Source organism: Pantherophis guttatus, chromosome 12 (assembly GCF_059756535.1).
Source record: "Pantherophis guttatus breed Tessera chromosome 12, ASM5975653v1, whole genome shotgun sequence".
Lineage (NCBI taxonomy): Eukaryota > Metazoa > Chordata > Lepidosauria > Squamata > Colubridae > Pantherophis > Pantherophis guttatus.
In genome coordinates, this window is record NC_142074.1 from 4,999,230 (window position 1) to 5,014,227 (window position 14,998).

Genomic DNA, 14,998 nt, shown 5'->3' on the forward strand with positions numbered 1-14,998 from the left:
GGACCTTTGAGGTCTTCTAGTCCAAGCCCCTACTTAGGCAGGAATCCCTATATCCTTTCAGCCAAATGGTTGTCCAATCTCATCTTAAAAACAACCAGTGTTGGAGCACCCATGATTTCTGGAAACAAGCCATTCCACTGATTGTTCTTACTGTCAGGAAATTTCTCCTTAGTTCTAGGTTGCTTCTCTCCTTGATTTAGTTTGCATCCATTGCTTCTTGTCCTGCCTTCTCCTGCTTTGGAAAATAGGTTGATCCCTTCTTCTTTGTGGCAGCCCCTCAAATATTGGAACAGTGGTATCATGTCTCTCCTAGTCCTTCTTTTCACTAGACTAGACCTACCCAGTTCCTGCAACCATTCCTCATATGTTTCAGCCTCCAGCCCCCTAATCATCTTTGTTGGTCTTCTCTGCACTCTTTCTAGAGCTTCAGCATATTTTTTCTGTTGCTGCAACCAAATCTGAATGCAATATTGCAGTACTAACACTTCACGTGATCTGTTAATGCAGCCTAGGACTGTGTTGGCTTTTTTGGCTGTTGCAGCACACTGCTGGCTCATATTTAAGTGCCAGCAGTGTACTGCAGTACTGCAGTGTACTGCTGCAGCTGCCAATTTTATCAATGAATCAATTGATGAATTGCTTTACAGACCCACCTCTCTCTATGTGTGTCTCTTTTCCTACATGTAAGCGCAAGCACACAAACTGACAATTTTTTTTTTGCATTTCTTGAATTCTTTGTCAGTGATTAACTGCTCTGTCTCTTTGCTAGCTTTATTGGCACCTGAGATGTCTGCAAAAAAGTTAAAATGGCCCCTGGGCCCTTGGAATTGAAACCTAGGACTTTTTGGTTCTACTCACAAAGATGCCTGGTAGGAAACTGAAACAGAGAAACCGGACTGAGTCATCATCTCATCTCTTGATAAAAAAAAAAGAATATCTCTCTAAATAGAGATATTTGAACAAGAGAAAGTTGGTGACGTCCTCAGGACAGGATTCTGCTGTTCCAGCACTTCAAAGGGATGACATGGTCAAGGCAGAGTTGAAGTGAATGACTTCAATCTCATTGCACAATCCTCACCAGCAATCTGAAGCCCACACAGCTCCTGGTGCTTCCATGAAAATATAAGGAAAACCTCAATTGGGAACTCATGAAGCATAAATTCATAGGGTTTGAAAGGACTTCAGAGGTCTTCTAGTCCAACCCTCTGCTCAAGGCAGAAGACCTTATACCATCCTGGTCAATGGTTGTCCAGTCTATTTTTGAAAATCTCCAGTGATGGAGCATCCACAACTCCAGGAGGCAAGCTGTTCCATTGATTAATTGTTCGCACTGTCAGAAAATTTCTGCTTACTTCTAGGTTGGATCTCTCTTTAATGATCTTCCACCCATTACGTCTTCTCTTGCCCTCTAGTTCTTTGGAGAGTAAGTCAATCCCCTTTTCTCTGTAATAGCCCTTCAAGTATTGGAAGACAGTTATCATGTTGCCCTTAATCCTTTCTAGGCTCTTTCCAGAAGTGGTTCTACTATCTCTACTGGAAGAAATTCTATCTTTGAGGAATAGTTGGAGAATTCCTTTTGCAGAAATCGTCCATACCATCTGTCTAGATGCACATTTGGTGGAAAATTTTGAAAGGTCAAGAATGGACTTGCTGATGTGAGCAGCTTTCTGCTTCCAAACCACAGTGTTTCTTCCATTCCCATCACAGAGGGTCCTTCACATCTCCTTTTTGCTGTGATAGCATCATAGGCTATCAACTGGATGCTATTTGTGCAGTGATTTGACAGTTCTGAATGTTGTTGATGATCCAGCCTGGTGCTAGAATAGTGATGGTAAGAGTGGCAATTGTAGTAGAAATAGTGATAGAAGTCATGTTCTTATAGTACCAACCATAACAGTATTACCTTTGAATATTTGTTCTCGGTACAGAGGCCAACTTAATGTGCGGTCTTTCTGCTTCACACTTTATCGGGACTTGCACCCAAAAAGAAGTGGAAGAAGCTAGAGACTTACCAAGGACAACAAGTTGGATGGTGAGGTTTTTATAGAGACCATGCTTTGGGTTGCTCAAATATAGGGTAAAGTTCCCAGCATGCTTTGGTCTCACATCCCTGATGATTATCCTGTACCTCTCAGGATCTAAGTCATAGCAGTCATTGGCTTTGATCAGGTGGCCATCTTTGTACCTATTTGGACCAGAAAAAGTGGGGATGAAAAACAGCTGAGACAAAGGAATAGAGGGCATCACATTTAGGAGCAAATTTAATTTTTAAATTTTAATTTAGAGCTAGATATTCTGGATGTTCAGGCAAGTTCAGGTCTCTCTGCCCAAGTGGAATGTTCCCCACCCATCCACAAATTGGATTGATCCCACAGTAAACTCTCAATATAGGCAGTCCTTGACTTACAACAATTTATTTAGTGTTACAGCAGCACTGAAAGAGTGACTTATGACCATTTTTCACCCTTATGACCTTTGCCGCTTCCCCACAGTCACGTGGTCAAAATTTGGATGCTTGGCAACTGACTCACATTTATGACGGTGGCAGTGTCCTGGAGTCACGTGATCCCCTTTTGCAAACTTCTGACAAGCAAAGTCAATGAGGAAGCCAATTTCATTTAACAACTGTGCTCCTAACTTAACGACTGCAGCAATTCACTTAACAAATGTGGCAAGAAATTTTATAGAATAGGGCAAAACTCACTTAACAATGGTCTTGCTTAGTAACAAAAGTTTGGGCTCAAATGCAAAACATTAAAGCTCTAAAGTTTGGAGCTTCTATTGCAATATAAGAGAGCCAGGTTGGTGTGATAGTTAAGGCACCAAGCTATAAATCAGGAGAGAGTGAGTTCTAGTTCTGCCTTAGGCACAAAAGCCAGCTGGGTGACTTTGGGCCAGTTCCTTTCTCTCAGCCCAGCCTACCTCACAAGGTTGTCATTATGGGGAAGATAGGAGGAGGAAGGTGTGTTGGACATATTGGCCACCTTGAGTTATTTGTAAACATAATAAAGGCTGGAAACAAACAAAGAAACAAACATTTTAGCCAAATGCCTGGGTGCTCAAAAATATTAAGATGGTGGCTGTGATAGTATCATTGATTTGTATCCTATGTGTGACTCAGCTGCCTGACGTTTTGGCTATGCACTATGGACATGCTTGAAGACTATCCATCCAAGAATTGGAGAATTGAAATCAGGGACTGAAATAAATCTATTAAGAGTTAAACCACCATGTTATTTGCGGTGGGGGGATGGATAGGGAAGAGAAACATATTAAGTTACAGCATAATCCGTTTTTCTTTTTGCTCCTTTGGCACGGATTGAAAACTGGGCTGGCATCTGAGGGGAAAAGAGGTTTTTAAAAACTGTTTTTCCATCCTTGGAGTTGGAGATGGGGAGGCAATGAATAGTATTGGTTGCAGGACTCGAGAGACATTGCCATTTTGTGGGTCTGCTGCAGGCATGGAAGAGCTACGGAATTTCTTCCTGAAAATCCTAAATCTGATTCCTCAGTCACTTTCTCTGTTGGTTCTCTCAAACTCAGAACTTTGTTCTTAGGGAGATAAGGCCTGGCGTTTGGTATAGAATAACAAAGTTGGAATGGACTTTGGAGGTCTTATTTATTTATTTATTCAATTTGTATGCCGCCCCTCTCTAAAGACTCAGAGCTAGTCCAACCCCCTGCTCAAGCAGGAAACCCTGTACCATTCCAGACAAGGGGCTGCCCAATCTCTTCTTAAGAGACTTCAGTGATGGGGGGGACCCACAACTTCTGAAGACAAGCCCTTCCATTGGTTGATTGTTCTCGCTGTCTTAGTTCTAGGTGGCTTCTCTCCTTGATTAGTTTCCTTTAATTGTTTCTTGTCCTGCCTTCATTTGCTTTGGAGAATAGGTTGATCCCCTCTTCTTTGTGGCAGCCCCTCAAATATTGGAACAGTAGTATCATGTCTCCCCTAGTCCTTCTTTGCACTAGATTAGATATACCCAATTCCTGCAATTGTTCTTCATATGTTTTAGTTTCCAGCCCCCTATGATCTTTGTTGCTCTTCTCTGCACTCTTTCTAGAATCTCAACATCTTTTTTCTAACGTGGCCACCAAAATGGATGCAATATTCCAAGTGTGGTCTTACAAAGGCATTATAAAATGGTTTGGTTGCAGTTATTTCTGTACATCTCTGTAGTACTGATAGTCCTATGATTATGACCACAGTTGGAACCAGGATTTTCTTTGTTAAGCAAGGCGGTTGTTAAGCAAGGCGATTGTTGTTGTAGTCATTAAGCAAATCTGGCTTCCCCCATTGACTTTGCTTGTCGTAAACTGGCTGAGAAAGTCGCAAATTTGATCACATGACCCTGGGATGCTACAACCATTGTAAACACATGCCAGTAGACAAGTGCCCAATTTTCATCACATGACTGTGGAGATGCTGCGACGGTCATAAGTGTGAGAACTAGCCAGAAGCCACTTTTTTCACTACTACTACCTGTACATAAAATGGCTAACAGATTGCATGAAAACCTACAGTCGTAAAAAGGGACTATAGAACATTAGTTCCTGGAAACTGTTTTCTAAGTAGTGGAGAGTTCACGCAGAAATAGTTCAGTCTGTCAAACAGATTTCCTCCACGCTGTGACCCTGCACATTTCATGTGATGGAAAAGAAACTGCTTTTAAAATGTTATGCAGAGGAGAAAAACATTTTGTAAAATGGCTGAGATGAGTCATTGGGTACTTGCGCTGAACATAGTTCTAAGTGATCTAAGACAAAAGAAGTTATATGCATATTCTGCCGTTTACTGATTTATAATCTGCAGGTTTATTGATTTATTTGTATCCCGCCTTTCCCTATTCCATTCCAAGGGAAGAGGTCTTCTGCGGAGGAAAATCCTCCAGAAGAACCATCTTAAGTCAGGAAGCAAAGGCAGCCAGAGAGAAAGGACTGTAAAAGAATAGCATGAAAACAAAAGGAAGGCAACACATGACTTCCTCATGAAACAATAAAGTAAATTCAAGAACAAACATGGAATCCTCTGGCACCCCAAATGTGTGAAGAGAAAGAAAAGCTTGTCTTGTCTTAGCAAATAGATAGATTTTGGTGTGAAGGTACACAACTGGAGGCCCTATTGAACATCATTGGCTATTGGTTAAAGATTGGGCTTAGACCAAGAAAATCCAGGTTGAAACCTTCATTTAATTATTAGCTTTCTCAGGGCAACCTTCCTCATAGATAAAATTAGAGGAAATTATATACAAATTAGGAAGGAAGGAAGGAAGGAAGGAAGGAAGGAAGGAAGGAAGGAAGGAAGGAAGGAAGGAAAGAGGGAGAGGAGAAGGGGGGGAGGAGGAGGAGGAGGAGGAGGAGGAGGAGGAGGAGGAGGAGGAGGAGGAGAAGAGGAAGAAGAAGAAGAAGAGGAAGAAGAAGAAACAATTGCAATTATACCGCTTCCCCAAATATGATTTTACTGCAATTTAGGAACTCCATTTTAGTCCTTACCAAGCCACATCAGGGGGAGGGAAAGCATCAACCTTCCAAGCCAGCTTCAGTACTTTTAGTCCTGCATTGGCCTCATAATACAGTTTTTGCCTCTTTTTGACAAAATTGATGAAAGCTTGTTCTTCAATAAATGAGAAAAAGAATAAGAGTTAATTGCTAGTTTGCTTTGCAAAGCTGTCAGATTTTTTTTTTTTTGCTGGACATCAAAATAACATGTGCAAAAGATAACAAATCAGAAAAAAAAAAGACAACCAGGCAGATGTGAAATGGGAAAAAAAATAAGAAATGGCCATGGTTACAAATTTAAAGCATGTGGTATTTATTTTTCATCTGAGTAGTGAAATTTTATTAATTTGACTCTGAGGTACTGTTTGATCTGCAGACAATTGTGAAGAAGATCCAATGTATAAAAGCAACAGAGACATTTTAGAAACACCCGTTCTAAGTGAAGGCTGGTGAAGGCAATAATAATCTACAGGCACTATTTTTTCTGGACGGTATTTCTTTTAACTCTTGAATTAATGGTTTTTTTCATAGCACACAATCCATTTTTTTCCTGACCCACAATTGGGTAATTATTAAAATATATCAACAACACACAGCAGCAGATGGTCCATGACAAGGAAGGGTGATTTCTGTTTGATTTCAGCTGTGAACATGATATTTTTCAAAGTGACAATACATTAGGACACATTTCTGGAATTTCTTGAAGATATTACAAGAATGAAAAGATTTATCATTCCTTGGGTGATTGGGTAGTCCTCAACTTACAACAGTTCATTTTGTGACTGTTTAAAGTTACAACAGCACTGAAAAAAGTGACTTACAGTATGACCATTTTTCGTATTTACGACCGTTGCAGCAACGCCATGGTCACGTGACCCAAATTCAGACCCTTGGCAATTGATTCATATTTATGACAGTTGCAATGTCCCAGGGTCATGTGATTACTTTTTGCGACCTTTTGACAAGCAAAGTTAACGGAGAAGCTAGATTCACTTAACAACCATGTTACTAATTTAACTGCAGTGCGTCATTTAACAACTGTAGCAAGAAAGGTCGTAAAAGGAATCAAAACTCACTTAACAAAGGTCTCACTTAGCAGCATAAATTTTGGGCTCAATTTTGGTTGCAAGTCAAGGACTACCTGTACTTTCAAGACATACATAGGTGTAACTTTGGAATATTGTGTGCTATTTTCCTGATGAATGGTGACTCTAAACCACAGAGAAAGTGATATAAGGCAGAGTTTCTCAACCTTGGCAACTTGAAGCTGTATGGACCTCAACACCCAGAATTCCCCAACCATCTCTGTTGCGAAGGTTGAGAAACACTGATATAAGAAGTGTTGAGAAGTTGTGGAGGAAGAAGAAACCACTTATTTTTATCCACCAATGTTGACAATATTTGTTAAAAAATAAACACCACTCAACGTCAAGCAAACAACTTCAGGGTAAATTAACTGAACTGGGGAAGTTGGAAATGCTGAGGCTGGTGCCTCTGGTGAATGAGTAATTTAAATCATCACTGAGTTGAAAGGATTGAGGAGGGAGCTACAGTACATTGGTTCTGCGACGGTCTTATCAGCAAGGAAGGGTCTCCTAAAATGGTGGTACCAGCAGCCTATCAATATATCAGCTTGCAGAAAAGTGGCATGTTCTGACCAAATCTCTTTTGACACCTTAGCTTTTCCACTTTTGTGGTCATTCTTACCGAGTATTGTGACTGTAGTATTGACTTCTATGCCTCCTTCGCCCATACTGAACACTTTGCATATGTAATGTCCTTTGTCTTCCATTGTGACATTCGTGATAGTCACATTGCTAGAGCCTTTGTACACGAAGATACGCTTGTCAAAATTCTTTCCTGCCCTTAGTTCCTAGAAGAGAAGAAGAGAGAGGCATAGAAAAATTTCCACTGAGTTCAGTTTAAAAGCCCTCAAATAAAAGCTGTAAAGGGGAATATCGTGGTATCTTTTGCTAGATGTGTATATGGTAGGATTGATGGGAGTAGACTTCAATGAGCCTTTGGTGGCACAGTGGTTATGCAATGCAGTATTGCAGGCTGACTCTGGTGACTGCCAGCAGTTCGATTCTCACTGGCTCAAGGTTAACTCAGCCTTTCATCCTTCTGAGGTTGATAAAATGAGGACCCAGATTGATGCTGACTCTGTAAACCACTTAGAGAGGGCTGTAAAGCAGTATGAAGCGGTATATCAGTGCTAGCGCTAGTGCTAAGAGTTTTAGAAGGTGACTAGGGGGTCCCTTCTTTCTGTTTTAATGTTTAAATAGTATACCACCAGGTATTTCAAAGAGTAATTTTCTTTTCTGATTTCAAACGGAGATTGCATCCTTTAAGTGTTGTGTACAAACATTCTGATCTGTTTTTCTAACTTTTATTTTATTTATTTATTTTATTTTTCAAATTTCTATACCGCCCTTCTCCTTTCGGACTCAGGGCGGTGAACAGCCAAGTAAAACACTTTATATACAAAAGTTAAAATAGATTTAAAATAATTAAATAATTTGGCCCATAATTTAAAACATTTCAATTTAAAACCAATTTCAAATTTTAAAAACCCCATCATTTTAAACATAGTATTTATGTAGGGGTTATTAATCATTCTTTCCATGCTTATTTATATGGACCCAAGAATTTTCAATAGACCTGCTCTGATGTTGAAGTAGTCCTCAACTTACAACAGTTCATTTAGTCACCGTTTGAAGTTACAATGGCATGAAAAAAGTGATTTATGATCAGTGATGGGTTGCTCCCGGTTCGGTCCGGTTCTTGCAAACCGGGCGTAATGGTGGTGGGAGGCTCTACCCACCCGCCCGGACATCATTATGGATGATCATTATGGAAGCGTGCACACATGCATGCTTCCATTGCGAACCGGTAGTAAAGGTAAGTGGAACCTACCCATTCTTTTGATCATTTTTCACATTTACAACCATTGCAGCATCTCCATGGTCACGTGATCAAAATTCAAACGCTTGGCAATTGGTTCATATTTAGGACGGTTGCAGTCTCCTGAGATCATGTAATCACATTTTACAATCTTCTGACAAGCAAAGTCAATGGAGAAGCTGGATTCACTTAACAATTGTGTTACTAACTTAACAACTGCAGTGATCCACTTAACAACTATGGCAAGAGTGATCATCAACCCTTGGGCAACAAAGGGGCAAAACCTGCTTAAGAAATGTCTCAAATTTGGGGCTCAATTGTGCTCATAAGTCAAGGACTACCTGTAGTTAAAGCCCCTTGGTCAAGAAAGGACAATTGAATGGTTATTTAAGAAAGCTAACAAACATTCAGCAGATCCATTTCTGAAGAACCAAGGAAACAGATCTTCAGAAAAGAAACACACTTGGAGCAGGCCAAGGTCTTCCCTCAGCTAAGAGACCCACTGGACTGACTCACCCTCTTTCCTGGAAATGTCCATAGAAATTCTAACCGTCCATTCCAGGACGTCTGTCCTTTGCATTCCAAGTTAAGGGTTTCTCCAACCAAGAGTTTTCTGGGAGTTGCTTCCACAACCGCATTCCAAACTCGTATCTCTAAAAGAAATAAGAAAGTCAGCGATCAAGCATCTCCTCCAGCAACATTGAGTATCACATACAGAATCAACGTATTTGATGGCCCTTCAGCCATATCTTTTAATGGAGAGCATCTAATACCAGCTTTGAGGAGTGTTTATGGAGGAAAATCCATTTGATTTCCATAACTGGAATCAGGCTTAGTGCAGAATATATAGGCACTATTTATTTAATGATTATTTGAAGTTATGACATTGAAGTGACTTATGACCATTTTTCACACATATGACCATTGCAGCATCCCCATGGTCATGTGATTTACATTCAGATTCAGATGCTTGACAACTGTTTCATATTTATGACGGTTGCAGCATCCCGAGATCATGTGATCCCCTTTTGTGACCTTTTAATGAGAAGGCCAGATTCACTTAACAACCGTCTTACTAATTTAACAACTGCAGTGGTTCACTTAACAAATGTGACAAGAAAAATGGTAAAACCCATTTAACAAATGTCTCACCTACTGACATCAATTTTGGGCTCAATTGTGGTCATAAGTCGGAAATTCGTAAGATTTCTGACCTCCGGGTATTTCGCTGCGCACTCAAGACCCTGTTGTTCCGCCAGGCTGGGTTAGCAACATAATTTTAAATTGGATGTTTTAAATTTTGGGGGTTTTAAATTAAGCCAAATTTATTTAATATTTTTAAATTATTTTAAATTGATGTTGATTCTGTTTTTAAATAGGCTGTACACCGCCCTGAGTCCTTCGGGAGAAGGGCGGTATAGAAATAAAATAATAATAATAATAATAATAATAATAATAATAATAATAATAATAATAATAATAATAATTATTATTATTATTATTATTATTATTATTATTATTATTATTATTATTATTATTAGTCAAGGACTACTGGTAGTCCAGCAATGGAAAATTATGTCCAAAAAGGACATTTTCAGCACCCGGAGCAAAAGCAGTCATCCACTCACCCGCTTTCTGGGTCAAGTAATAGGTCTCATATTGTGCTCCGTTGACTGTAGCAACACATTTGATCATTCTAGTAAAGAACTCAATGGAGGGTGAAGTGATCATGAATCCTTTCTTTGGGTCCCATTCCTTCTTCTCATAGGTGAGAGGCTTGAGAGATTGATGCTAAAGAAGAAAAAGAAAATATAAAGATAGTACTTTTTGTCTGAGATAAAGCTACTGCCAAGACTGACTCGCACTTTCGCCTACATTTTGCTTCGCTCGTAGCTTGACAAAGAATAGGGCGATGGTGGGTTGGAATGCAAAGGCAGGGGGAATGACATCCAAGCATCCTCAGTTCCTGTCATACATTGCTACCCCCTCAAGGACACCCTGAGCAGATGTCCCAGTGTGGCCGGCTGGTTCCCCTAACAAAATGAACAGAAGTGATTGGTGGACCTAATGGACTGTGGGTGGCCCATGGAGAAAGGAGGAATGAACTATGCATGCTTTTGTGCGGGAACCCAGAGCTGGTTTTGCTTCTTCTGTGCCAATGTGGTTTATTCAGTAAAGTTTATATTCTTGGAAAAATAACATACCAGGAATTTATTTTTCTGGATTCACCAACTGGACAGTTGACAGCTACAGTAGATATAATTAAGAAGCATTCAAGCTGTTTGGATCTTGAAATGTCCCAAACATTTCTTGTCCCAAACAAGAAATGTCCCATCTTTGGGAAGATGATGTTCTGATCTTGAGAGAGCCATTCTAAGGCTCATTCCAAATTTACTGAAAATGTTTAGACATCAGATGCACTTCTCACAGACTTACTAGAAGTTGCCCACCCTCAAAATGGGCAATTTCAAACTCCATTCAGCAATTGAAGCGGGATGTTTCAGACCATTTCTGGCAAGGTCAGAACATCATCTTCCCAAAGATAGGATGTTGCAAAATCTCTACTTGTAGGAGAAGGAGGGGCTGACTCTGATGGCAGAGTTAAAAGAGAGATCAGTCTAGAATCCCTACATAGCCAAAAGAGGATTAAATCCAACTTCCCTTGAATTGACTCTTATCTAGCTCCAAGTGCTAACTCATGAATGAAGGCAAATATATGTGTCCCAGGATAATGTTGCAGGATCCAATCAGGCTCCATCACTGGGACAAGAGGTTTAGTCTTCTAAGCTTTTGGACTCATGATGGAGCCCATCCCCAGGGAACTTCTCTTTACCAGAATGTCTTCATGGGCTCCAGCATGAATCTGAAAGTTTGGAAGACTAAACTTCTAGTCCCAGTGACTGACTCAGACTGGATCCTGCAAGTGTTAACCATTAGTTGAGAATATTCCTATGCATAGGCATGAATAGCAATAAATCAGTTTAATTGGACCTCCACATGGTCTTCTGTACTTGATATGAATTCAGTTCTGTTCAGACCCATCTCTTGTCTCTATTTCTTAAGGAGCAATATATCACTCATTGTAGTTTTCCAATTCAATCACTGTCATCTTCAAATACAACCTCAGAGATTCTGTCTGAGATTCTGGATTGACTCTAGATTGCTGCCAGTCAAGAACACTGAATCATACTGATTAATGGATCAAATCAGTGGCTCTGTTTGTCTAATACATCATAACCATAAACTAACCCAGTGTTTCTCAACCTTGGACTTCAACTCCCAGAATTCCCCGGTCAGAATGGCTAGCTGGAGAATTCTGGGAGTTGAAGTCCACCCATCTTAAAGTGGCCAAAGTTGAGAAACACTAAACTAACCAATTCCATTTTAGCCCTACGTGTTGCACAAATCCAACCACATGGCTATTTTCTGGATCAATATACCCTAACACCCAGAAATTGGGAATAATTAAGCAAGTCATAATTTTCTTAACATAGTTAAGTTCATGATAAGCTAGCTTTCTATGTTCTAAATTTATATTGCTTATTTTGGGCATCATGCCTTATTTCAAGAGAGAGTTTTAAAGGTGTATGCAACGTAGCTAAGTAAAAAGATAAATTTAAGCAGCCAAGCAATAGTGTTTTTAACAGCAAAAAAGGACAAGAGAAAGAACTTCTGGGTGGACCTGCATAGTAGATGTCTGAACTATCTACATCATCCTCATTGATTTGAGGTTGGTGGCATGGTGAACAGACACTAGTCAGTCTTCAAGTTAATCATTAGAACCTAGCCCCTCTGATTTGTAAACCATGATTTTTAGCTTAGTGAAGGGTCCTCCAAACTTCGCAATTTAAGACTTGTGGACTTCAGCTCCCAGAATTCTGGTAGTTGAAGTCCACAAGTCTTAAAGTTGCCAAGTTTGGAGAGCCCTGGCTTAGTGTAACGATTGTTATTTCCTTTTTCAGGATGACAATCTGCCATGAACTACAGTTTGCTTGTGTATCTGGTTCTTGTACAAGCTTCACAACTGCATCTTGCAAAATTTTGCCTAGATAGACAAGCATTCTATGTTCCTGGAACAAAAAGCAGATCATTAGCTCCATCTCAATGGGAAGGGATATCAGTCAGTTTCCTGTCCCAGCTGATTTGAGCTGGAAAAACAAGGATATCTGGAACCCTGCTATGTCCCTCTGTAGTTTGGCATGCTTCACTTCTCACTTCCAGAGGCTTCCTCCATCCTGACTTATCCTTCATGCCCTATTATGAACTTTGTCTCCCATACCTACAAGGTCCAATCATTGCTGCCCCAAAACTACAGATGTCACCATCACTGGCCACTGAGACCTGTTCTTCAAACTTGTGTCCTATATAATCCCCTGATTTCACCCTGGAAAAGACAACATGGGACAGTGCTTCATGTTAACCCAAGTTATCTGTTTTCCTATATTGGCTGCAGCTTGACTTTGGATTAGAAGTCAGGGCCTTGAAGCTGCAGAAAAACAATCAGGCAAGCAGAAAGTGATATTAAGAAGGCAGTACGAAGCACCTATTTTAAAACATTGTGTAATCACAAAACTTTGTTTTTTTAGTCTTACAAATCTTTTCTCTTCTGGGCCAAACAATAGTGCTATATTTTAAGGGAATGTGGTGTAGGATAAGGGCAGAACTCCTATTTCTTTCTCTTGCAGCGGGGATAAGGTGGTGGTCTCTTGCCTTTTATCCAAGTTGATATAGAAACCTATTTGTCTTCTAGGTATTTCTATCTATAGGTGAGGAAACTGTTTAGAAGAAACAGCATGTCTTTCTTGTTATTGGAGTCTCTCTCTTTCTCTCTCTCTCCCTCCCTCCCCCTCGCTCTATCCACCAACTATCCCTCCTCTTTCTATCATCTATCTATTTCTCATCTCTCTCACACATTTATCTCTCATCTCTCTCTCTCTCATCAGCCAGCTATCTAGCTATGTAGTGTTTAGCTCTCTATCAGTAATATTTGTCCGTCTCTCTCTTTCTCCCCTAAAAATTCTTCTTTTGCAATAAAAATATTTTTACTGCTTTTAGATGGTAATTTCATTTATGTACTGAATCATCATTGCCAATTTATGAGGCTACAATGGTAAAATGCAAAGAAGGGATGAAGATTATTCCTAATTTGCAGTCCAAAGGCACATTTAATGGATCATGCTAAAAAAAGATTAGTTAGGTATCCCAAAGTTGGCTGAAATTGGCAGCATTAAACCGGAACATATTTTTGAAAATGAAAAAAAACCATGATAGCATGATTGAAGCTCCATCCCTTTCTATATGCAGCCCATATAAAAATTGGGGAAGGGCTTTGATATTGTGAGCCTCCTTGATTTTTTTGACTCTCTCCGCATGGATAACCCTGCTCCAATAGATCCCTTTTCTACATTAATAGCGTTTTTGGCAAAGTATCATGGCAGTTTAGGGCAAACTTAGATGATTCCAAGCAGTCTTAATTTCCTTTCTGAGGTTTTCTCAGGTCCCACAGGGAGGGATAGCCCACATGGTTTTATTCTACATTAATTTTACATAGATATTATGTATGTATTGTGTGTATATTCAAATGCCTGAATTTCAAGCCCAGCTCTAGAACTAATCAGAATCAGCTGACATGAAGAATGAGCTTCTTTCTAGCATTAGCAACCTATCCAAGTTCCCATAAATATCTAAGGAGGATAGAGTGCAGTCATTTTAAAGTATAATGGAAACATCAGAATTGTAATTTACAAGGGGTGAACTCTGTTGTTTCAGAAATTGTGAAACAGAATGGTGATGAATAGTAAAATTCTGCCTTTGAGGATCCCCTGATGATCAGATTTAAAATATATATGTACAGAAATATTGCACATAGATATGATAGCTATAGATACACACCCCCATATTCCACATATTAAATGAAATTGCTCGTGCAATATTCAAAAGTTTTTATGAAAGGAGAAGAGGAGCCACAGCTGATTTTACCCCAACCTTCAAAAGACCCTGGTGCTATTTTTCCTCCCTCTCTTTCCTGCCGTTTTATCTCCGAGCAGTTATTAAATTTGAAGGAGGATGTTCTAAATTTGTCAAATCATCGGGCTCCTTCCTTCCCTCCTCCACTTCAGTTTCCTGTGAGTAAAGGAAGCCGCCAACCCGGCTCCACACGTAGTATTTCCAGACAAGGCCAAAATAACAAGCCAGCTTTCCTTAAATGGGAACAGAAAGATGGGCACCCAAGGTAAACACACCTCTACAGAAAGCCTTATCCGCTCTTCTGGAGACGTCTCTCAAGCCAGGGGAAAAGACACTTTCCATTTGGGGTCCCACCCCCGTTCTGTCTCTTTCAAAGGAGGAAGAACAAAGTCTTTGGCTCAGATGCCCCAGCAGCTTAAAATGGAAATATCTAGCCATCCTTCTGAAGGTCTAGGACGAGGTCCCAGTTCCAGACTGAGCAACAAATGGAAAAGGTTTGACTCAGCTCCAGAGATGGGAAAGATCAGAAACCAGGCATCTGAACTGCTTGCCCTTTTCTCAAGGAGATGTTATCTTCAGCTTTCAGAGAGGCTGCTAGGCTGGTATTAATTCTCCATATATTTCAACA

The 14,998-nt window shown here is 40.0% G+C and overlaps 1 protein-coding gene across 4 annotated transcripts in view; it reads right to left on the minus strand.

The window, feature by feature from the left end:
• LOC117675990 (vascular endothelial growth factor receptor kdr-like) overlaps positions 1 to 14,998 on the minus strand; it is a 197,098-nt gene that overhangs the window by 100,128 nt on the left and 81,972 nt on the right. For all 4 annotated transcript variants that reach the window (XM_034435095.3, XM_034435094.3, XM_087877452.1 and 1 more), the window contains 5 exons: positions 10,032 to 10,194; positions 8,920 to 9,056; positions 7,207 to 7,372; positions 5,494 to 5,614; positions 2,013 to 2,185 (listed from right to left, as the gene is read on the minus strand). In XM_034435095.3, coding sequence (XP_034290986.2) covers positions 2,013 to 2,185; positions 5,494 to 5,614; positions 7,207 to 7,372; positions 8,920 to 9,056; positions 10,032 to 10,194 — 760 coding nt within the window. The remainder of the gene's footprint in view (positions 1 to 2,012; positions 2,186 to 5,493; positions 5,615 to 7,206; positions 7,373 to 8,919; positions 9,057 to 10,031; positions 10,195 to 14,998) is intronic.